This window comes from Ictidomys tridecemlineatus, chromosome X (assembly GCF_052094955.1).
Source record: "Ictidomys tridecemlineatus isolate mIctTri1 chromosome X, mIctTri1.hap1, whole genome shotgun sequence".
Taxonomy (NCBI): Eukaryota; Metazoa; Chordata; class Mammalia; order Rodentia; family Sciuridae; genus Ictidomys; species Ictidomys tridecemlineatus.
Genome location: NC_135493.1, coordinates 80,820,612 through 80,841,639, shown reverse-complemented (window position 1 = coordinate 80,841,639; position 21,028 = coordinate 80,820,612). Strand labels below are relative to the sequence as shown.

Below are 21,028 nucleotides of genomic sequence, written 5' to 3'. Positions count from 1 at the left end.
GCTTGTAAGGAATGAAAAGATGAGGAAGAGGTGATTTCTACCCTCAAGTATCTTATATTCCTAGTAGGGGAATAATATAAATTCACAAGCAACTATAAAATAAGAGGAGGAGAATATAATTAAAATATAAGGAAATAGCAACAGGAGTTTTATGATTGTTCAGAGGACGACTACTTCATATATAGTCGAGTGGCTCAAGATAGGCCATGGAAGAGATTATTGTGAAATAGCTAATACTAATAGATAATGCTTTTTTTAAATTTTAATTTGTTATATATGACAGCAAAATGCTTTACAATTCATATTACACGTATAGAGCACAATTTTTTTCATCTCTGGTTGTATACAAAGTAGAGTCACACCATTTATGTCTTCATACATGTACTTAGGGTTAGATAATGCTTTTTAGCCCCTTAAAATTACTATTATTTTTAATAGAAAAAACATAATTGTGTACATTTATGAAATACAGTATGATGTTTTGATATACGTATATGATATGTAATGATCAAATCAAGCTTGTTAACATATACATCACATTTCTTGCTTATATTTTTTGTGATGAGACATTTGAAATTTACTGTAAGTTATTTTGAAATATGCACTGTATTATTATTGACTATAGTCACTCTGTTGAACAAAAGATCTCAAAACTTATTCCTGTGGTATAATTGCAACTTGTACCCTTTGACTATCAACTCCCCATTATCTCCTTTCCAACCTTTGGTAACCACCATTCTATTCTTTATTTCCATGAATTTTATTCTTTTCAATTTCACATATAATATGATTATGTTATATTTGTCTTTCTTTGCCTGTCTTATTTTATTTAGTACAATGTTCTTTAGGTTCATCCATGTTATTACAAATGACAGAATTTCTTTTTTAAGGGTTAATAGTATTCCATTTGATGGGCATTTAAGAGACTTAAGAGTAGTATTGAGCTGGTAAATGTTTAGCAGTTGATTCCATGAAAAACAAAAAAAGAAAAGCACTGATTTCTAGTATTTGCTAATTTTTGTGGTGTGAATACTTCCATCTTGGCTGATTTCAAGTTATTGGTGTGGCCTCACTGAATGCAAACTTGGGAAGAGATGCATACTGGCACTCATTGTATGATATTTCCACTACACATATACAATAGCTATCAACAATCTCAAATGCATAAGTAATGACAAAATGTGGTAAAATATGGAATGGTGTTTTCAATATTTATTACCTTGGCTTTTAATATAATTTATTTATTTGTAAATTTATTTAATTCATTTTTTTAATTGGTTGTGTTTAAATTGCTTGCAAATTTCTTGAAAATGTAATAGCTCTTATGAGTTTATATGAGAGCTCCAGCACACCATATACGTGATATATAGACTTTGGATCTTGACTTGAACAAACCAACTATAAAAGAAACTTCACTTGAACAATTTTGAAAATTTAAAAGTGGACTGGGTTTTAAATAACACTAAGGAATGATTATTTGAGGAGGGAAATGACTTTTTTTTTTTTTTTTTGGCAGTGCTGGGGATTGAACCCAGGGCCTTGTGCATGTGAGGCAAGCACTCTATCAACTGAGCTATATTTCCAGCCTTGGGATAATGACATCTTTTAAAAAAGAATCTTATCTATTAGCGATATAAACTGAAAAAATTGTGGATCAAATTATATGATGCCTTAGATCTCCTTTAATGTGCTCTAATGTATGAAAGTTATGTAGGTAGATAGATGAAACAAAGTTTACGAAATAACGATTGTTTTTGAAGCAAATGATAGTTATGTGGAGCTTCAATATTCTATTCTTTTTAGTATGTTTGAAATTTTCTTTAAGAGCACAGTAAAAGAGAATATCATTTTAGTTGTGGCTCACATTTTGGAAATCTCTAAGTAGAAAAGTATTTTGTACTTGATTTGTAAATTATAGTTCCGCAACTATTTTCACTTAGAAACAGAGAAAGGCAATAATTACTCAGGGCTGGGAAATGGATAATAGGCTAGTGGAAAAGTCAAAGATGACTGTTTCTATAAATAGAATAACACAAGTTCATTTTTAATGACTTTGTTATTTTACCTTAAACTCACAGAATTACCATATCACAATTCATATTTTCGTTTATCTTAAAATGTGTTGAATTTGGGTTCAAATTAACTCCTTATCTTACCAGATTTGTCAGTATATGATACTGGATTTTCTGATTCTGTGGTGTGTAGGGTAGTGTGACAGGCATAGAAGTAGATCCCCCTCCCCTTTTTTGGTACTGGTGATTGAACACAGGGGCACTTAACCACTGAGCCACATCCCCAGCCCTTTTTTAAAATTATTTTTTATTTTGAGACAGCATCTTGCTGAGTTGCTTAGGGCCTTGCACGTAGTTGCTGAGGCTGGCTTTGAACTTGGAATCCTCCTGCCATAGCCTCCAAAGCCACTGGGGTTACAGGTGTGCACCACTATGCCCACCTAGAAGTAGATCTTGAATTTCCTCTATTCATGATAATTTTTATTTCTATTATATTATTCTGTTACTAATTTAATTAGGAATTTTGTATCAAATGATTGCAGTAATATATTGATTTGAAAAAAATCTAGAACTCAAATAAAAGGTAATATAACATATAAAATAAGCAGATTCAGGCAGTTAATACATTTATCATAGGAATATTTAATACATTTTTTGGACCTATTCAACATTATGAATTATGAATTTTTGTGGAACCTGTTAATTACCATGTAGGATTCTGTTGGTATTACAGTATTGCTTAAGTAGAAAAATATATATATTTCTCAAATTTTCATACATAGGCATATACATTTCATGCATGCACATATATATATATGTGTGTATATACATACACAAACTGCTTGTTTATTGATTCTTGCCATTGTAGAAGACTTTGAATTATATTGAATTGGAGTATTTGAAATAAAAATACTTTATTTGAAATTTTCAAAAGTTTTTAAAATAATAGTTCTCTGATTCCCAAAAGTAGTTATTATAGGGGTTGGGATTGTGGCTCAGTGGTAGAGCACTTGCCTGGCATGTGTGGGCATTGTGTTTGATCCTCAGCACCACATAAAAAAATAAATAAATAAAATAAAGGGATTATGTCCATCTACAACTAAAAAAAATAAAAAAACCAGTTATTATAATTTTTCTAATTGGTTTTATACTATATGTACATATTTGGGTCCTTCTTTTTCCCTATTTGATATTAAATCATGAGGATTTTCTATATCATTAATTATTTTTACCCCCTTTTTTTCACTACTAGAAATTGAATCCAGGAGTATTCTACCATTGAGCTTTATTATCTGAACTCTTTTTAGTTTTTATTTTGAGATAGGATCTTAGTTGCCCAGGTTGGCCTTAAATTTGAGATTCTCCTGCCTAATCCATCTGAGTTGCTAGAACTACAGTCATGCATTGGCTACTTTGAGAACATTTTTAGTTTTTGTGTACTATCATATAATATAAAACATAATATATAAGTTTGTCTTTATTGTTGGTTATTTAGCTTTATAATTTTCACAGTTATTTGTAGAGTTATGGCAAAATTTTAGTTAAAAAAGTTATTAAAGTTTTTCCATATAAATATATATATTTATCTCATTTAAAACTGGAATGTGATTTAATGATAAAAATGATGTTAAAACAATCATGTTGATTGGATTTTCAATTGCTTAATTTGTGGAAAAAAACATGTTTGTTCTTCCAGGGCATTAAACCAGCCAGCTTTAATAAAGTCACTGATCCTGAAGTGAAAGAAATCATTGAAGGATGTATTCGTCAAAACAAATCTGAAAGGTGGGTGCAAGTCTAGTGAAATGACATAACTGATGGATGTATTTTTTTCTAATCATACACTGGGTCATTTTTTTGTCCTTTTACTCATGCTAGGTATGACTTTTGAGTGGAAGCCAAACCATATGGTATAGAGTGAAGTGTATCAATGCATGTTGTTTGACATTTTAGACTTTAATATTATGTGCTGAATTTTCCTTGAGCTGACATTTGGGTTGTTTGTGTGTATATATTCTGACAAGCTTTCATCACCTTTAACCATCAGCTTAATAGGCAGTAAGCCTACACAGGTTACCTTGCTTCTACCAGTTGAGGGTAGATAGATATATTTTATTTGATCCTATATCCCTGTGTCACAATAATGATAATGTTGATATAGTTGTTTTTGTTTCAGAAGTAATATTGTAGATTTATTATTTGTATCCCAGTGTGTGTTTTCTTATGAACAAGTCATTTTAGTCTTATCTTTTACTTCTCTTTAATTTGAGCCTTGGAAAATTACTGACTTAAATTAGTGGGTACATCTTTTAATTTTTACTACCTTATCAATGATATATACTTTAAACAAACAAATAATCTGCATCAGCGTTTCATTGACCCTCCACATTTTTATTAGTTTTCTAACTTGATTTAGTATTGTATATCTGAGAATACAATAGACCTTAGGTCTATTGAATTATGGCTTTATTATAGAACACTTAATAAAAGCTAGGTGTGGTGAGACAGGCCTGTATAGCTACTCTGAGTGGCTGAGGTGGGAGATTAGCTTGAACTCACAAGTTCAAGAAGACTATATCTTGAGCAACATAATGAGACCCTGTCACAAACAAAAATTTTAAATGGACTTGACAGGCCTGGTGGTTAATGCCTGTAATGCTAAGTAAGGCAGAGGTAGGAGGATTGCAAGTTCAAGGCCAACTAGGGCAACTTAGCAAGACCCTGTCTCAAAATAAAAAGAGTTGGAGATGTTGCTCAGTGGTACAGTGCCACTGGGTTCAATCCCCTGTACCAAAGTAATAAGAACAGTAGTAATAATAGTAAAAAATGTAGAGGGTTGAAAATCCTCCATTTATAGGACACCAAGTTGTCCACATGATTCTTTTCTGTTTTAAGTGGTACAGGAGGGGCTCTCTACATAGACATTAGGCAGTATATTAGTTTCAGCGCCCACTGGCCTGTAATACAGATTGATTAAATATTATATGTCTTTTAAACATTAGTTGAAGAAGAAACAATTGTCCTTCCTTATGTTTTATTTTCTTCTCAGTGATGGTTAATCCTTGATATTAAGCTAGAGTTGATTCCATTATTTGTACACTGTGGCCTAGAGCCAGAGTTAAATACTTTAAGAAAACCACTGGACTTTGCTGAACCACATTAGCTACACCACAACGTTCTTCTAAAGAGTGAAGCACACCATTGCTAATGAAGTCAATGACATAAATATTTGTGAAACAGTTTTAATTTCTAATTTACTTTAGAATTTATATTGTTGGGGGAGTTTTTGTTTCATTTGCTGAGATTCTATTATTGGAGTTGTGGTAACTTAAGCTGATGGTTTAAGGAAAATCAATCCACCCAACATGTACTTCTCTAATTCTTTCTATGTATACTTTTATATATGTTAAAGTTCATTATATAGTAGGTGTGGTGGCACACTCCTGTAATCTCAACAACTGGGAGACTGAGGCAGGAGGATTGAATGTTTGAGGCCAGCCTGGGCAATTTAGCAAAAGCTTGTCTCAAAATACAATGAAATGGACTAGGAATGTAGTGCTATCACCTGGGTTCAATCCCCACTACAGAGAAAAAAAGCAAAGTTTGTTGTCTAGATGCTTTACTAGTAATAACTAATCTTTTTATTTATTTTTTCCGTGTTACTGGGGGTTGAATAGAAGGGTACACTACTACTGAGCTATATCCACAGCCCTTTTTTTCAGTTTTTGTTGATGCTGGCCTCAAATTTAAGATCCTCTTGCCTCAGCCTTCCAAGTCAATGGAATTATAGGCCTGCACCACTATGCCTGGCATAATTAATCTTTAATTAAAGTTATTATATATGCATGTTATTTGGGATTTCTTTGTATCCTTTACAAGATTTGGTTTTATAACAAAGCAGATTAATGGTTTAATTACTAGAAAATTTAAATAAGGTTGTTGCTTTGGTAGAAATAATTTTGACTTATTATTGGAAGAATTTATAATGAGATATGTATTTTGCTTATTAGGTTGTCTATCAGGAACCTACTAAACCACGCATTTTTTGCTGAGGATACAGGACTGAGGGTAGAGCTAGCAGAGGAAGATGATTGCTCAAATTCATCCTTGGCTTTAAGACTCTGGGTTGAAGACCCTAAAAAATTAAAAGGCAAACACAAAGACAATGAAGCTATTGAATTCAGTTTCAATTTAGAAACAGATACACCTGAGGAAGTAGCATATGAAATGGTAAGTTTTACCACTGTTTTCCCCTGCCATATATGGTATCAGGTTTGATTACTTTCTTGTATTCATTGCTTTCTTTTCTCTCACTTTCTCCTGGTTTTTGTTTGCTTGTATATTTTCAGAATAGGGAATTGAACCCAGGGGCACTTTACTACTGAACTATATCCCAGACCTTTTTATTTTTAATTTTGAGACAGATTCTCATTAATCATGCAGGCTGGTCTCAAAGTTGTGATCCTTCTACTTCAGCCTCCCAAGTCACTGATATGACAGGCTTGTATTACCATGCCCAGTCTTTCACTGTCTCCTGTTTTCTTTATTTAAATTGTTGTGTTATTGTGAAATGTATCTCAATAGCAGAGTATACAGGATTTGTATGCACACTGTAAAGAACAATAAAACACTACATTTGTTAAGAAATAGAACATTGTCATTGCCTTTGAAGCCACCAGTGTGTTGCTCCCAGCTACATTCCCCTTTCTCAGCTCCTTAGGCAGTATCTATCCTGACTTTTCTGTTACTTATTCCTTTGCTTTTCATTATAGTTTACCTAAGTAATATATTGTTTTATTTTGTAAACCTAATAGCAAACACACACCTAGCTGGCTACACAGGGGCATTATTAGTATAATTAGATGAAAAACCCCAGGAGAGGATAAACTGAAGAGAGTCTCTGGATCAACATCTGGTTTCAGCTTCCCTAAGAGCATACAAGAGCTGCTTCTAGGGAAATCAGAGTATGCGATTAAGAGTAAGTTCAGGGAAATAAACCCATGGATCAGCACAGTCAGAATACTGGAAAAGGCTGTTGTACAGATCAGAAATTAGTTTGGTAACCATACGGTTGGACAGGAAGTGGACCACTCTGATTTTTCCATTTCTAATTTCTCTGTGACCAGCCCCCACCCTCAGTAGATCATAGCCTGTAACTAACTGCTAGGAGGTGTAATGCATGTCTACACCTGCTCCAAGCATCTGCTAATACTGATAGGAAGGGCATGCATAAGTTTTAGCAGCATTTAATCAAGACTGGCTGGATATTTTGACCTCAGGTTAAAAAGGATGGGACAGTGACAGTGGGGATCTTGGAGATGATAGCCCTTTACATTATTGAATTAAGGTTATGCTGTTCTAATCTGAAATGTTTTCCTTGGACATCTGGTGTACAATTGGCATCTGGATACTTACCTTTTTACTATCTTCCTAGATTTTTCTTTGCCTCACTCTTGTACTGGGTTTTATGTTTCCTAAATCCCATGTTTTTTTTTTTTTTTTTTCTTACCTGGCCTGTCCTTTTGTTTTAGTGGAACACTTTTCTGCTAGCTTCTTTTCTTAAAGTTTTGGGGTATTTTTGCAGTACTGGGGACTGAACTGAGTGGCACTCTACCACTAAACCACATCCCCAGCCCTTTTTATTTTTCATTTTGAGACAAGAGTCTTGCTAAGTTGTTGGGTCTTGCCTCAAACTTGTGATCCTCCTAAGTTTCCTAAATTGCTGGAATTATAGACATGTGCCACTGAGCCTGACATTCAAACATATTTTATATATCTTTGTATTGTTTTAATATTTACAATGAGCACATGATATTTTAGAATGAGTAAAACAATGTAAAATGACTTAAATTTTAAAAAAATCTATAAAACTAAAAATCAGTATTCCTTTGATTCTGCCGACATGCAGAGGTGTAAAAATTCAATATATCCTGTCTATACTGTAGTATAGTGTTTTAAGTTTTCTGCTAGCTTGTTAAGAAAGGGGTACATAGGAGATAAATACTTTGAGACTTGGAAATACAAAAATTCCTTTTTCCATCTTTGTATTTAATTGATTATTTTGGCTGACCAAGGCATTTTTGGTTGACAGTTGTTTGCTTTTTTAAAATTTGAAGTCATTGCTACTTGCTCATCTAGCTTTTAGTATCATTGTTAAAAAGTCCAGAGTTGTTGTGATACTTGATTGTTTACATGTGATGCATTTTTTTCCCACTCTGGAAGATCTTTTTCTTCTCAGTGATCTAAAATTTCACAGTAATGTATCTTGATTTGAGTCTGTTTTCATCCACTGTTGCATACTCTGTGGATCCTTTCAATCTGTGAAAGCATATCCTTTAGTTTCTGGAAAGTTTCTTGAAGTATTTTGATTTCTTGTTTGTTTCTCCTTCTGGAACTGCCAGTTACTTGGATGTTGGGCCTCTTAGAACTGGTTTTCTAATATTCTCATCATTTCTATTTTCCATCTCTTTTTCTTTTTATTCTCCTCTGGTAGATGTTAGCAACTCTGTTTTCTAACTCTTCTATTGAATTTTTCATGTTTACTAATGTGTTTTTAATTTTAAGAGTCCTTTTTCATTTTTTTATCTATTCCTTTTTAGGGTAAATATCTTGCACTTTGTTTTGTGAGTGCACTATTGTCACACCTCTCTATAAAATTAGTATTTTTATCTCCTCTTTTGAATAAAGAATTTATTGTTACATTATAAATTACTACAAATTTAGTAGCTTAAAACACCACCTGTTTACTATCTCTCGGTTATATAGGTCAGAATTCCTGGTAAGCCTTACTGGATTCTCTGCATAGGATCTCAAAAGCCTCAAATCAAGGTGTTGTCTAGCCTGTTCTTATCTGGGAGTTCTGTTGTGAGATCCTTGTTTCCTTGCTGGATGTTAGCTGGAGACTGTTTTCAGTTTCTTGAAGCTGCTTTTTAGTCCTTTCATGTGCCCAATCATGTCTTCAAAAAACAGGGTTGGCTTGGTGAATCCTTCTAGTGTCATCTGCTTGTAAAATATCACTCAGATAATCTCCCTAGTTTAAGGTCATCTGTGCTATATATACAGATACAATAATGATGGGAGTGATATCTCATCATGTTCACAGGTTTGGCCATCAGGTGAGGGCGTCCTTTAGGGGCCATTAATTTTACCTGCTACAGGAACTAACAAACTATCTGGATGGAATTATTGCTTGCATAATAAGACTTGTTAACTTTGACTACTATAGAGTACTTGAGTGGGCCATTATTATGGGAATCTCAGATTGTTATTTATAAATCTTTCATTTTCCTTTGGTAAGATTCTCTAGAGAAGCATTTTTCAGTCTCCTTCCTGGAGAATAAGGGTATTAATACCAGAATTTTGGTAACCAAAAAGGAAAAGGTCTGAACATTTCTGCATTTGATATCCAGCTGTATATGGTCGCTTAATAGTTTTGTTTTTAACATGGTAGCCATAATATCAACTGTGTTTGATGTTCTGAAAACCAGAGATACTTTCTTTTGCCCTCTTCAGAGAACAAAACCCTAAATTAATGGGTAGGGAGAAGCAATCATACAAAGGTGTGGAAGGAAGGGTGAGATGCTGAGACCTAAATAATTGCTTCATAAAACCTTATAACTGAGTCTTCCTTATTTTCACTTTACCTTCAGTTATGAAAGTACCTAGTACCATCAGTTCCTGTGGTTTATGATTATTCTTCAGTATAAATGGTTCTTAGTTTTCTGTAGTTCACCTTTCCCAGTTTTTTTTTTTTTTTTTTTTTTTTTTTTTTTTTGTGTGTGTGTGTGTGTGTCTTGTGCTGGAGCTTGAACTCAGGGCCTTGTGCATGCAAGACAAGCACTCTACCAATTGAGCTATATCCCCAGCCTCACTAGGTTTGTTTTTATTGTCTGTTTGTTTTCTATATTCCAAAGTATTCAAAAGGTTGTTACCATTGCTGTTCTCTTATTTACCCTGTTCTTGTGTGTTTTTAACTTAATTCATTTATTATGGGGTAGTTTTTCTTTTTAGAATTTTGGGAGGGAGCACAATTAGGTTACGTGTGTTTCACCTAACTTTTGTTTTTTTTGTACTGGGGATTTGACCCGGGGGTCCTTTACCAGTTAGCTACTTCCCCACCCCCTTTTATTTTTTATTTTGAGACAGGATCTTGGTAAGTTGCTTAGGGCTTTGCTAGGTTGCTAAAGCTGGCTTTGAACTTGTTGTCTTGCCTCAGCCTTCCAAGTCACTGGGATTATAGGCATGCACCACCATGCCTGGCTGTTTCAACTAACATTTTATTCATCTTTCAACTACTGTGACATATTTCAAGAGTCTGCAGACCCCCAAGACTTGCTTTAAAAAGCAGACTATAGCATTGAGAATGATGTGCCATGGTACCTTCTCAAATCATTTTCTCTGCTGCTCACCTTTGTTGCTCTGAGACAATAAGGCAGAACTGTTTCCTCTCCTCTGATACTTCTAATGCCTAGTAAGATGTAATATTTTGTGGTAAATATACTTCTTTTGCCTAGAATGTTGATCTCCACTCCAGACTTCATTTGTACTTTCTTCAATAGCCTGTTCATTCCTTTGTTTGCCTTTTACCCAGGTCCAAATTTACCTTCCACTGTAACCATTTCCCTATTTCCTCGGGCTCTTTTAGCAGCTCATTTCTACTTCATTTCATTTTAAGTTTGTATCTATTTTATACCTTCAAATTTTGTGTTCATATAGGACAAAAGATCGACTTAGTTACTTGTATCTATCTCTCTTGTCCCCAGTACTGGGCATATTGTAGACATTTAATGCTGCTGAATGAAGAAACCCTTTTAATTTTTTACAATTCTTAATGGCAGTCATAAATTATCAGTAACAAGGCTGCACGTAATGAAACATCAGAGTTTTTATTTTTATTTAAAGTCCAAACTATTTCAATAATGCTTGGTAATACTGTTGTTTTTTTTTGTATTTATTAAAAATATTTTCTTATATTTTTGCATGTATGTATGTCTTTGATTAAGAAAGAATATAGAGATCAGGCATGGTGGTATATGCCTTTAATCCCAGTAACTTGGGAGGCTGAGTCAGGAGGATCGCAATTCGAGCCTACCTCCACAATTTAGCAATGCTCTATGCAACTTAGCAAAATCCCATTTTGAAATAAAAAGTAAAGAACCTATATGGCTTTTATATGGCTCAGTGTTTGAGTGCCTCTGGGTTCAATCCCCAGTACCAGGGGAAAAAATGAACAAAAGAATGAATGAATGAATATATAAGCAAATTGACTGTTGATTAATAGAGTTTGGAGTTTTGGGTATAAATTAATGATGTTAGTTGGGCTGGGGTTTTATGTAGTTCAGTGGTAGAGCACTTGCCTTGCTTGTGTGAGGCACTGGGTTTGATCTTCAGCACCACATAAAAATAAATAAATAAAATAAAGATATTTTAAAAAATAATGGTGTTAAAAATAGCCAAAATCTTAAATGTTAAGGAAGTGCCTTGCTTACTATGTTTTGTTTGTAGGTCAAATCTGGATTCTTTCATGAAAGTGATTCCAAAGCTGTGGCTAAATCCATTAGAGATCGGGTGACCCTGATAAAAAAGACAAGGGAGAAGAAGCCTGCTGGCTGTTTGGAAGAACGCAGGGATTCACAGTGTAAGTCTATGGGGAATGTACTTCCTCAGCAGCAAACTACAACTTTGCCTCCTACTTCTGCTCAGCATACTGGGGCTGAATGTGAAGAAACTGAAGTTGATCAACATGCTCGACAGCAGCTTCTACACAGAAAACCACAACAGCACTGCTCCTCCATTAGAGGTAAAGCAATTAAAATTTATAAAGCACATACAAATGTCCAATCATATTTCCTTATTTTTTTAAATTTTAAATTTTAAATTTTTTTTTTGAGAGAGAGAGAGAGGGAGAGAGAGAGAGAATTTTTAACATTTGTTTTTTAGTTTTCGGTGGACACAACATCTTTATTTTATTTTTATGTGGTGCTGAGGATCAAACCCAGCGCCCCGTGCATGCCAGGCGAGCGCACTACTGCTTGAGCCACATCCCCAGCCCCAATATTTCCTTTTTTTAAATAGTACTTTTGTGTTTTTTAGGTGATTCTATTATCTGTTATTTATTTCATCAAACCTTTTACAAAACCCCTAAAACAGGCCAGCTAGTTTCCTTATTTTAAAATTTAAGAAACTATTATTAACTGACTTGTCCAAAGTGCTTGCTGCAGTAGAGTTAAAATCTAGCAACTAGTCTTATTCAGAGAAAAAGTCAAATGACCATACTAATGTTTATAAGGGTTTAACATAAATCCTTTAATAAAGAAAATTTGAAACTAAAGATACAATGTATTCCTCAGGAAGGAATTTTATAGATGTTAAGACCCTTTGTGTTTTAGGCTAAATTATAAACAGAAACCCTTTAATTTTTATGCTGTCATATTCTCTTTTCCAAAAGGACACAATATTTGCATAGTAATAACCAATTGTTCTACAGAGGCAGTATTTTTTCCTATCCAGTTTCTAGGAGAAAGAAACTATGACTCTTTGTTTTACTGAAATCCTAATGGCAAGTATAATTCAGTTAGGTATGGATATACATGAAACAGCCAGTAAATGGAGTTGATTTTTTGTATGTGATTGTTTTCAGGTTTGTTTTATTAAGAAAATTTTATGGGTAGGGATGTAGCTCAGTGATAGAGCATGTGCTTAACATTAGCAAGACCATGGATTTAATCTTCAGAACTGCAGAAGAAAAGAAAATTTTAGTATATATCACAGTGCCAACATTTCATTGCTTAATGGAGAATTTAAATGATGATTTTGATTAATTCGGCAGTGTAAATATTTTACTTGTTTGTGTTTTCAGAATAAAAAAGAAAGAAAAGAAACACTACTACCTATACTATTTCAATTTTGTGCTTTTTATTTTCCCTTCTACCCTTCCTTCCTTCCTTCCTTCCTTCCTTCCTTCCTTCCTTCCTTCCTTCCTTCCTTCCTTCCTTCCTTCCTTCCTTCCTTCCTTCCTTCCTTCCTTCCTTCCTTCCTTCCTTCCTTCCTTCCTTCCTTCCTTCCTTCCTTCCTTCCTTCCTTCCTTCCTTCCTTCCTTCCTTCCTTTCTATTGTTGTTTTAGGATAGACATGACAGTTGCGTATATTTTGACATGTTATACATACATTTTGTGCAACCCATTATAATTCTGATCCAATTCTTGGGTCTGATGCTTGTTTTCTTTGTTATAGGTGACAATTTGTCTGAAGCAGGAGCTGGATCAGTTACACATTCAGATACTTCAAGTCAGCCCAGTGCAGCTTATTCCTCAAACCAGACGATGGGCACTCAAATGGTTTCTAGTGTCCCACAGGCTGATATAAATGTTCCAGGGCAAATTTATCCATCTCAGCAACTGGTAGGACATTGCCAGCAAGTTTCAGGGGTAAGATGAACTGTTACTTTTTTTAAATATAGAACATCATATTTACTATAAATGGGAGAGTTTATCTTTAATTTTTTTTTCTTTTTTAATAGTTACAAAAGCAGCCAAATCTGACTCAGCCCCAAATTTTGCCTGTGGTTCAAGGTCAGTCCACTATTTTGCCTGTACATGTCCTTGGACCTACAGTTGTTTCACAGTCCCAAGTTTCCCCATTAACTGTGCAGAAGGTCTCACAGACAAAGGTAAGATATCATTTTAGAGACTCTGTATTCACTGAGACAAATTTAACACTGCCTAGATTTTTCTAACAAGCAAAGATTCTCTTTTATAAATCCATCATAGTTTAGATAAAGGTCACAGGAAACTAAAAGTTGTTTATGCTTTCCTTCACCCAAGACATTCCTCTTGAGGATATACCTAACATTGTGCAAACACTGTTTGCATAATTGGGGAAGAAACAGAGGACTCAATGTATGGACAAAAATCTATTTAGGACTTTGATCTCTTTTTCTTGGTAATACTAGTTTCTTCTTGGTATTGAACTTTTCCAGCCTGGTTTGAGTGTGGAGTGATATCTGTTGCAGTTTATTATAAATAGTATTTCATTGCTGGGTGCAATGGTACCTATAATCCCAGTGACTTGGGAGGCTGAGGCAGGAGAATTGCAAGCTCAGGGTAGCCTTGGCAATGAAGTGAGACCCTATATTAAAATTTTAAGGGTAGGAAATGTAGGTCAGGAATAAAGTGCCCCTGTGTTCTATCCCCAGTACCACAAAAAAAGATTTCATAGACTTTAATAATTTTTTGGCACATCCATCTAAATTCTTGACTTGTTTTTGGTTCATGTTTATTTCTGTAGGAGAATAAGAAGTATTTTTGTCTTTCAGACCAGTAAAGTCAGCATTATGTGTTTCCAACAATAATTAAACAGTCTTTGAGTTAATTCATATATTCAAATTATATCCTGTTTACCTAGGTTATGGACTCTGGACCCATGGTTGGCCTTTTCTTTGCCATCACCCTGCTTTCTCCCTTCACTACCCACCATTCCCTGCATGTGCCTTCTAAACTCCTGGGCATTCTCTACTTAGATAGCAGCTGATGTATCTGTTTAAGAGATTGGTGTACAATCAAACCCAGTTCATTGATAAACTTAATGACTGCCATCTTCTAGGGATATAAAGTAAAAAACAACATGGTCTTTAGCCTCCTCAAGGAGCTCACAGTCTTGTAAGGGGAAAGCATACACGTACTTGACAAATGCCAGATACATTTAAAATCTGCAGCGGGCAGATTTAGTCTGATATAGTTGAGCTGTCCTAGTATTTGGCTAGTCTTTATAAGTGATACAGTACATATTTGTAATTGAGCTCATGTTGTGGTTTGGTTTGTTTCTTTCTAAGACTATAATGCAAAGTATGTTGAATAGATTCTTACATTTAACTCAGATTCAACCACATAAGTATACAGGTATGTGAATTTAAAATGTGTTTCCAAGTTTTTTTTAAAGTTAAAATTTTGTGGAGAAAAAAAGCTAAATATTGTTATGAAAGTGTTATGTGCTTATTTTAAAAAGTTAAAGGTCATAAAATTATATAGAAGAAAGTGAAAATTTTGTTATCCCTCCAGCTGGAGACACTTATATTCGGGGTATATAGCTCTATGTTTGTCTGTTTTTCTATGTACCCATGTATAGTTTTGTTATAGATGCATATGTATATTACATGCATATTATCTTTGTAATCTGTCCTTTTCACCTACTATATAAAATCCATGTAAGCAAGATTTTGATCATTTGGGTCTTTTTATGAGCCTGGTGGCCCAAGTTCTTGGAATTATTTAGTCAATCTATATTAATTCCAGCGAATTTTAGGTTCATTTTAGCTGTGATAATGAAATCAGTTTTGTTTTCTCTTGGGACTTCCACTATCTGGTGTGTGAAGGTATCAGATTCATTTACTCTGAATCTGCCAAGGTTCAAATGAGTTATGTGGTAAGTGCAATAAATGAGAAACCATGAGCAGTATATTGCTGGGACTAATCTCAGCTCTTTGTATATTTAACTAGCATTTACTCATGGTATTAGGATTTTTATGGAACTAATGCCATACCTAGCACCTTTTTGATAATTAGATAACTTTTTTTAGAATATAGCATTATTTTATCAATCATCTGGAACAGTCCCATTAAAATGGGCATGGTATATACATTTATAATTTGAATTTTCCTTGCACCAGCACCAGGAACTGCAGCTGGCTCTTGGAACAGATGGACAAACTTCAGCCCAACCCATGATTTTAGACTTGTCAGTTTCTGGAGTTCCACAACCAGTCCTTTCTGCCGTTTCTCCTCAGACATTGCCTGCTTCACAGATGACTTCCCAGCATCCAACAATTGGTCTTCAACTTGAGCCTGGCCCCAAAAATGGGAATCAGGCATTAACCAAAGCACCAGATGCCAATCAGACTTCTAGTTTCTTACTGGTTAATCACCCTCAAGCTTTGTTGAATCATTCTTCTGCCCAATATGTGAGCAGTGCACAGAATGCTGCTGATACAGCTCAGCTCCTTTCTAATTCCATCAGGGGTCATTCAGGGGCCCATCATCCTTCACAAAAGATACAGTCAGTATCACAGCCCTGCCCAGTGGTACATCAGGAGTCTATAACTCCAACTTCTTCAGTGCCACAAAGCCAGACTGTGCAATTGAAGGAAACCGTGCCTTGTTTCCAAGCCTCTATTCAGCAGCAGCCATTATTTTTACAACCTAAGATTATGGCATCACCACAGAAAAATGTTCAGCAGGATTGTATTCTGCAAGAGTCTGAAGCTCTTGCAAGTCAGCAGCAGCCAAAGGGTGGTATTGAAAGTGTGATTCAGCCGCTGGAACGGCCATCTTATTCTGTTCAACACACTTACCCAGGGCCACCTGCAGAACTACCACCTTTCCCACTGAAGGCTCCTGAGCAGCTGCCCTTTGTGATACATCCCCAGGAACAAACTTCTTACTCATCACAGCCAACTTACCCAGTCCAGGCTCCAGCACAACCTATTTATTCACTGCCAGCCCTGGAGCATCCACTTTACACTGTACAACCACCGGGATCACAGCCAGCCTATTCCATGCAGACTTCTTATCCAGTCCCACCTACAGCACAGTCCTCTTATTTGGCACTGGCCCAAGGGCAGTCTGCTTACCTAGTGCAACCTCCAGTTCGGTCACCATTTGCAGACCAGACAGCATATGCGATCCAGGCAGCTTATCCTGTGCAACCTATGGAACAGCCTGCTTATCAGGCACTGCCTCTTGAACATGTCTCTTACTCAGGACAGACTGCTTACACCATCCAGACTACTGAACAGGCAACCTTCATAACCCAGCAAGTATACACAATAAACCCTCCTGATAGCCAGCAAGTACCCATTATAAACTCTACAGATCAAAAGTTATACTCTGTACCACCTTGTATAGCACAGACATCTGAGCAACAAACCTATTTAACACAACCACAAGGTAGTACTTCTTTAACATTGAAGCAAAAGATGTACTTAACACCAAGCTTAGATACGCAGTTACGTTCTACTGAACCTTTATTTAGTGTCCAGCATTCAGTGGCTCCATCCCAAGCAGATGTCAGTTTTGGACACCAGCAGCTAAAAACTCAGGTGCAGTCAACTAGGATTACATCTCAGAGGGCAGCAGAAGGACAACTTCAACACCCTGAGCAGATGTCCTTCACTCAGCGGGCCTCTTCACAGTCCCAGATCCAGCCCACTCATTTCTCAGCACAGATTTCCCAATCACATCTAACACCAAGCCAGGTTTCTCACTCAGCTTTCATTCAGCATCAGCAGATGACTCATTCATCTCGTAGACAAGCACAGAAAATCCATCATTTGTCTACTCAAGACGGTTCCATAAATCAACAGCAGTCTTTGTGTAGCCAAAATACTGCTTCTCTACAGCAGAAGGTACCTGATTCACAGACACCTAACCAAATTCAGCCATTACCAGGTATTCCAAAGACCGTTCCAAACATGGTCCAGATTTTACCTTCTTTGCAAGAACAGTTGCAACTGGTGGCAGTGGAACAACAACATGTAATACAGCCTTTAGAGCAGCCTCAAGTGTTTCAGGCATTAGACAATAGTCAAACTTTTCCCCATGGCATCCAGCGACAGTCTGCTGGCCAGCCACAGTGGCAGCCATCTTGTAGCTTAGCAGCCATTTCTGGGTCATCAGAACCACAATTACAACAGCAGACCCTCTATCAAAACTCTGGGATAGCCCTTCCAAATCAGCCGTCTTCTTCTGTTCATCTCCTGACACTTAGCATTCCAATACAGGCTTCCACTGCCTGTCAGAGCATTTCTGTATTACAGACACAGCATCATTTGCAAGGCCAAGAAATTCCAAAGGTAAATCTTCCTGTGGGGGGAATGTGGATGATTGTGATTTTTTTTTTATAATGTTCAAGAATCAGGGAAGTAGTAGCTATAGTCGAAAAGACACTGAACTGGGTGGGAATCACAGTCCCCATTTCTTGTTCTTTCCTTATTCACTGGGTAACCTTGATTCAGGTCTCCCCTGGGTTTCTTCATCTGTAAGGTGAAGTGAGCAGAACAGGTTACAACAACAACAACAAAAATATATTAGAACACTTACTTGGGATCTATCAGTGAATAAAATACAAGTATCCCTTCTGTCATTGACTTTTGTTCTCTATACGAAAAACACTTAACAACCATTGTAAAAATTAAGTTATATAATACAATATAAGGTTCTCTAGAGAAAGCATAGAGCAGGTTAAGTTGGAAAGTGGGTTGCAGGTTTAAAGAAGGTGGCCATCAGAGTAGGCCTCATTGGAAAAGTGTGATATTTGAGCAAATATTGGAAGTAGATGAGGGAGTCAGCAATGCAAATTCGAGGTTCAAAGGCCCTAAGGCAGTAATGTGGGCATGTTTGAAGAACAACAAGGAAGCCAATGTAGCTTTCTAAGATTTCCTGGGCCTAAAATATTAGGAGCCTATGCTTCTCTTCCAGTTCTACATTTATAATAAGGTATTTGCCCATATGAGAGATAATTAAACAATATTGAGTTATTCTTATGTGCCAAACACTATCCTTTTTTTGTTTTGTTTTGTGGTGCTAGGAATGGAATGCAGGGCCTTGCACATGCTAAGGAAACATTCCACCACTGAGATACATTCCCAGCCACCCAGATACTATTCTAAAGGCATTACATGTATTGTACTCACTCTAGCTCTAGGAATCCTATCATTGTCCTTGTTTTACAGGTAAGGAAGGTAAGGTTCAGAGAGGTTAAATAACTTTCCAAGGGTCATACAAGAGGGCCAGCATTTGAACCAAGACTACCTGGCTCCAGAGGCTATGAACTCAATCATATACTACATGGCCCCTTTGTAAGATACCTACCCTCCAGGTCAGTATTGGAGAAAAAGGGTATGATAACTTCAGTGACAGTTAATCAGGGAATTGATTGAATTAATTATAGGAAAGAACAGAATATGATCCATTCTTTTTTTTTTTCTCTCTTCTGTTCTGTTTTAGATATACCTGAAAAACTCCAAAATTTTGAGCTTGGCTAATGAAATGCCTTGAGATCCATATAGATAAAAGATGTGCTGTGTTGTAGCAATTTTCTAGTGATTATATATTACTATTCCAAACAGCTGTTACTTTAAGTATTATGTGTTTTAAAATTCCCTCTTCAGAGGCTGGGGCTGTGGCTTAGCCGTAGCGCACTTGCCTGGCATGTGTGAGGCACTGGGTTTGATTCTCAGTACTGCATATAAATAAATAAAAATAAAGGTCTATCAACAACTAAAAAAATCTTTTAAAAATTCCTTCTTCATCAGCAATATAAATTATAATGAATGCTGATATGTATATGTTGAATCCTAACAGGATTGAGGAAAGATAAATATATTTACTATTGAGGTTTCATCAGACAGGGCATACAATTCTAGGATTTATTTCATTAGAATTAAGGGTTTCACAAAGTATTTGAGATTGATTGGAATGCTTATTTCTGCATGTGATATATACTTTCCTTACCTAATTAAAATTTTTCCCCAACATCTTATTTGAAAAAATCAAAGGTACAGAATAGTTGAAAAATACTGTAGCATGAACACCCTTATACCTACCCTATTGATTGTACAGTTAACTTTTGCTGTATTTGCTCTATCACATACCTGTTTATTAATTTCTTTAGTCCTTTATTAATCCACCTTATTTTGTGATGCGTTTCCAAGTTAAAATAAGTTGCAAACATCAGTGTACTTCTGCATAAAGACTTTAGCATACATATCATTTATTAGAAATTGGTATTTATGTTTTTTCTTTAAATTTTAATGTAGAATAAAATGCACAGATCATAATTAATTAGATTTTGACAAATGCTTACACCTGTCAACCCAAATCATAATCAAGATATAGGATAGGTGTTGACAAACATTTTCTGTAAATGTCTACGCAGTATTTTAGGATTTCAAGGTGGTACAGTCTCTATTGCAACTACTTAGCACACTGTTGTATGCATGAAAACACCCATAGACTATATAAACATGGCTGTGTTCCTTTTTAGAACACAAGTTTATTATCCTTGTTTGAAAATGTATAGTGCAACAGATTTTGCCCACAAGTGGTACCTTGCCTGCCTGATACAGAATATTTCTATTACTCCAGAAAGTTCTGTTGTGCTTTTCCCTAGTCAGACCCCCCTATACCATTGCTGTTGATTTTTTTTATCATCAGTTTAGCCCATTCTAAACATTCATAAAAATGAAATCATATTATACCTACTTTTTTGGGGTACTGGAGATTGAACTCAGGGGCACTCAACCACTGAGCCACATCCCCAACTGTATTTTATATTTTATTTAGAGACAGGGTCTCACTGAGTTGTTTAATACCTCACCATTGCTGAAGCTGGCTTTGAACTTTCGATCCTCTTACCTCAGCCTTGAGTCTGTGGGATTAAAGAAATTGCCTATTTTTTTGAATTCACTGCACTATTCTATATTAACATCAGCAGTATATGAGAGTTCTACACCCTCACCAATGTTTGGTGTTGTCTTTTTAATTTAAACTATTCTGATGGGTGTATGGTAGTGTCTCATTCTGGTTTTGATTTGTATTTCCCTGATGACTATGATGTTGAACATCTTTTCATGTGCATTTGTTGGCCTTTGTGTGCTTCTTTGTGAAGTCATTTGCCAATTTTATTTTGCCTTGTTTTTCTTTTTTAAGTTGACTTATATAGGAGTTCTTTATATATTCTGGATGATATCAATCCTTTGTCACATGCATGTTTTACAAATATATTCTTCAATCTGTGGATTGCCCATCCATTTTTATAATGTTCTCATTCATAGACACAAAGTGTTTAAAATTTCTGTTATGGTTACTGCTTTCTATGGTCTATGAAATCTTTGCCTGCACACAACTTCTAAGATAAAATCCTATGCTTTATGTTTTTTTCTGTCCTATATTCATGTCTGTGGTTCATCTTGAATTAATTTTTATGAATGATGTAAAATAAGGGTTCAAGGTTCTTTTTTTCCTT

General features: G+C 35.5%; 1 protein-coding gene across 7 annotated transcripts in view; it reads left to right on the top strand.

Moving 5' to 3' along the window:
- Positions 1-21,028, top strand: part of Wnk3 (WNK lysine deficient protein kinase 3) — a 171,363-nt gene that overhangs the window by 55,120 nt on the left and 95,215 nt on the right. For 5 of the 7 annotated variants that reach the window (XM_040281244.2, XM_040281261.2, XM_040281236.2 and 2 more), the window contains exons 6-11: positions 3,709-3,797; positions 6,023-6,242; positions 11,517-11,811; positions 13,244-13,437; positions 13,530-13,679; positions 15,675-17,855. In XM_040281244.2, coding sequence (XP_040137178.2) covers positions 3,709-3,797; positions 6,023-6,242; positions 11,517-11,811; positions 13,244-13,437; positions 13,530-13,679; positions 15,675-17,855 — 3,129 coding nt within the window. The remainder of the gene's footprint in view (positions 1-3,708; positions 3,798-6,022; positions 6,243-11,516; positions 11,812-13,243; positions 13,438-13,529; positions 13,680-15,674; positions 17,856-21,028) is intronic. The other 2 variants (XM_005339780.4, XM_021719768.3) reach the window with 1 other exon arrangement.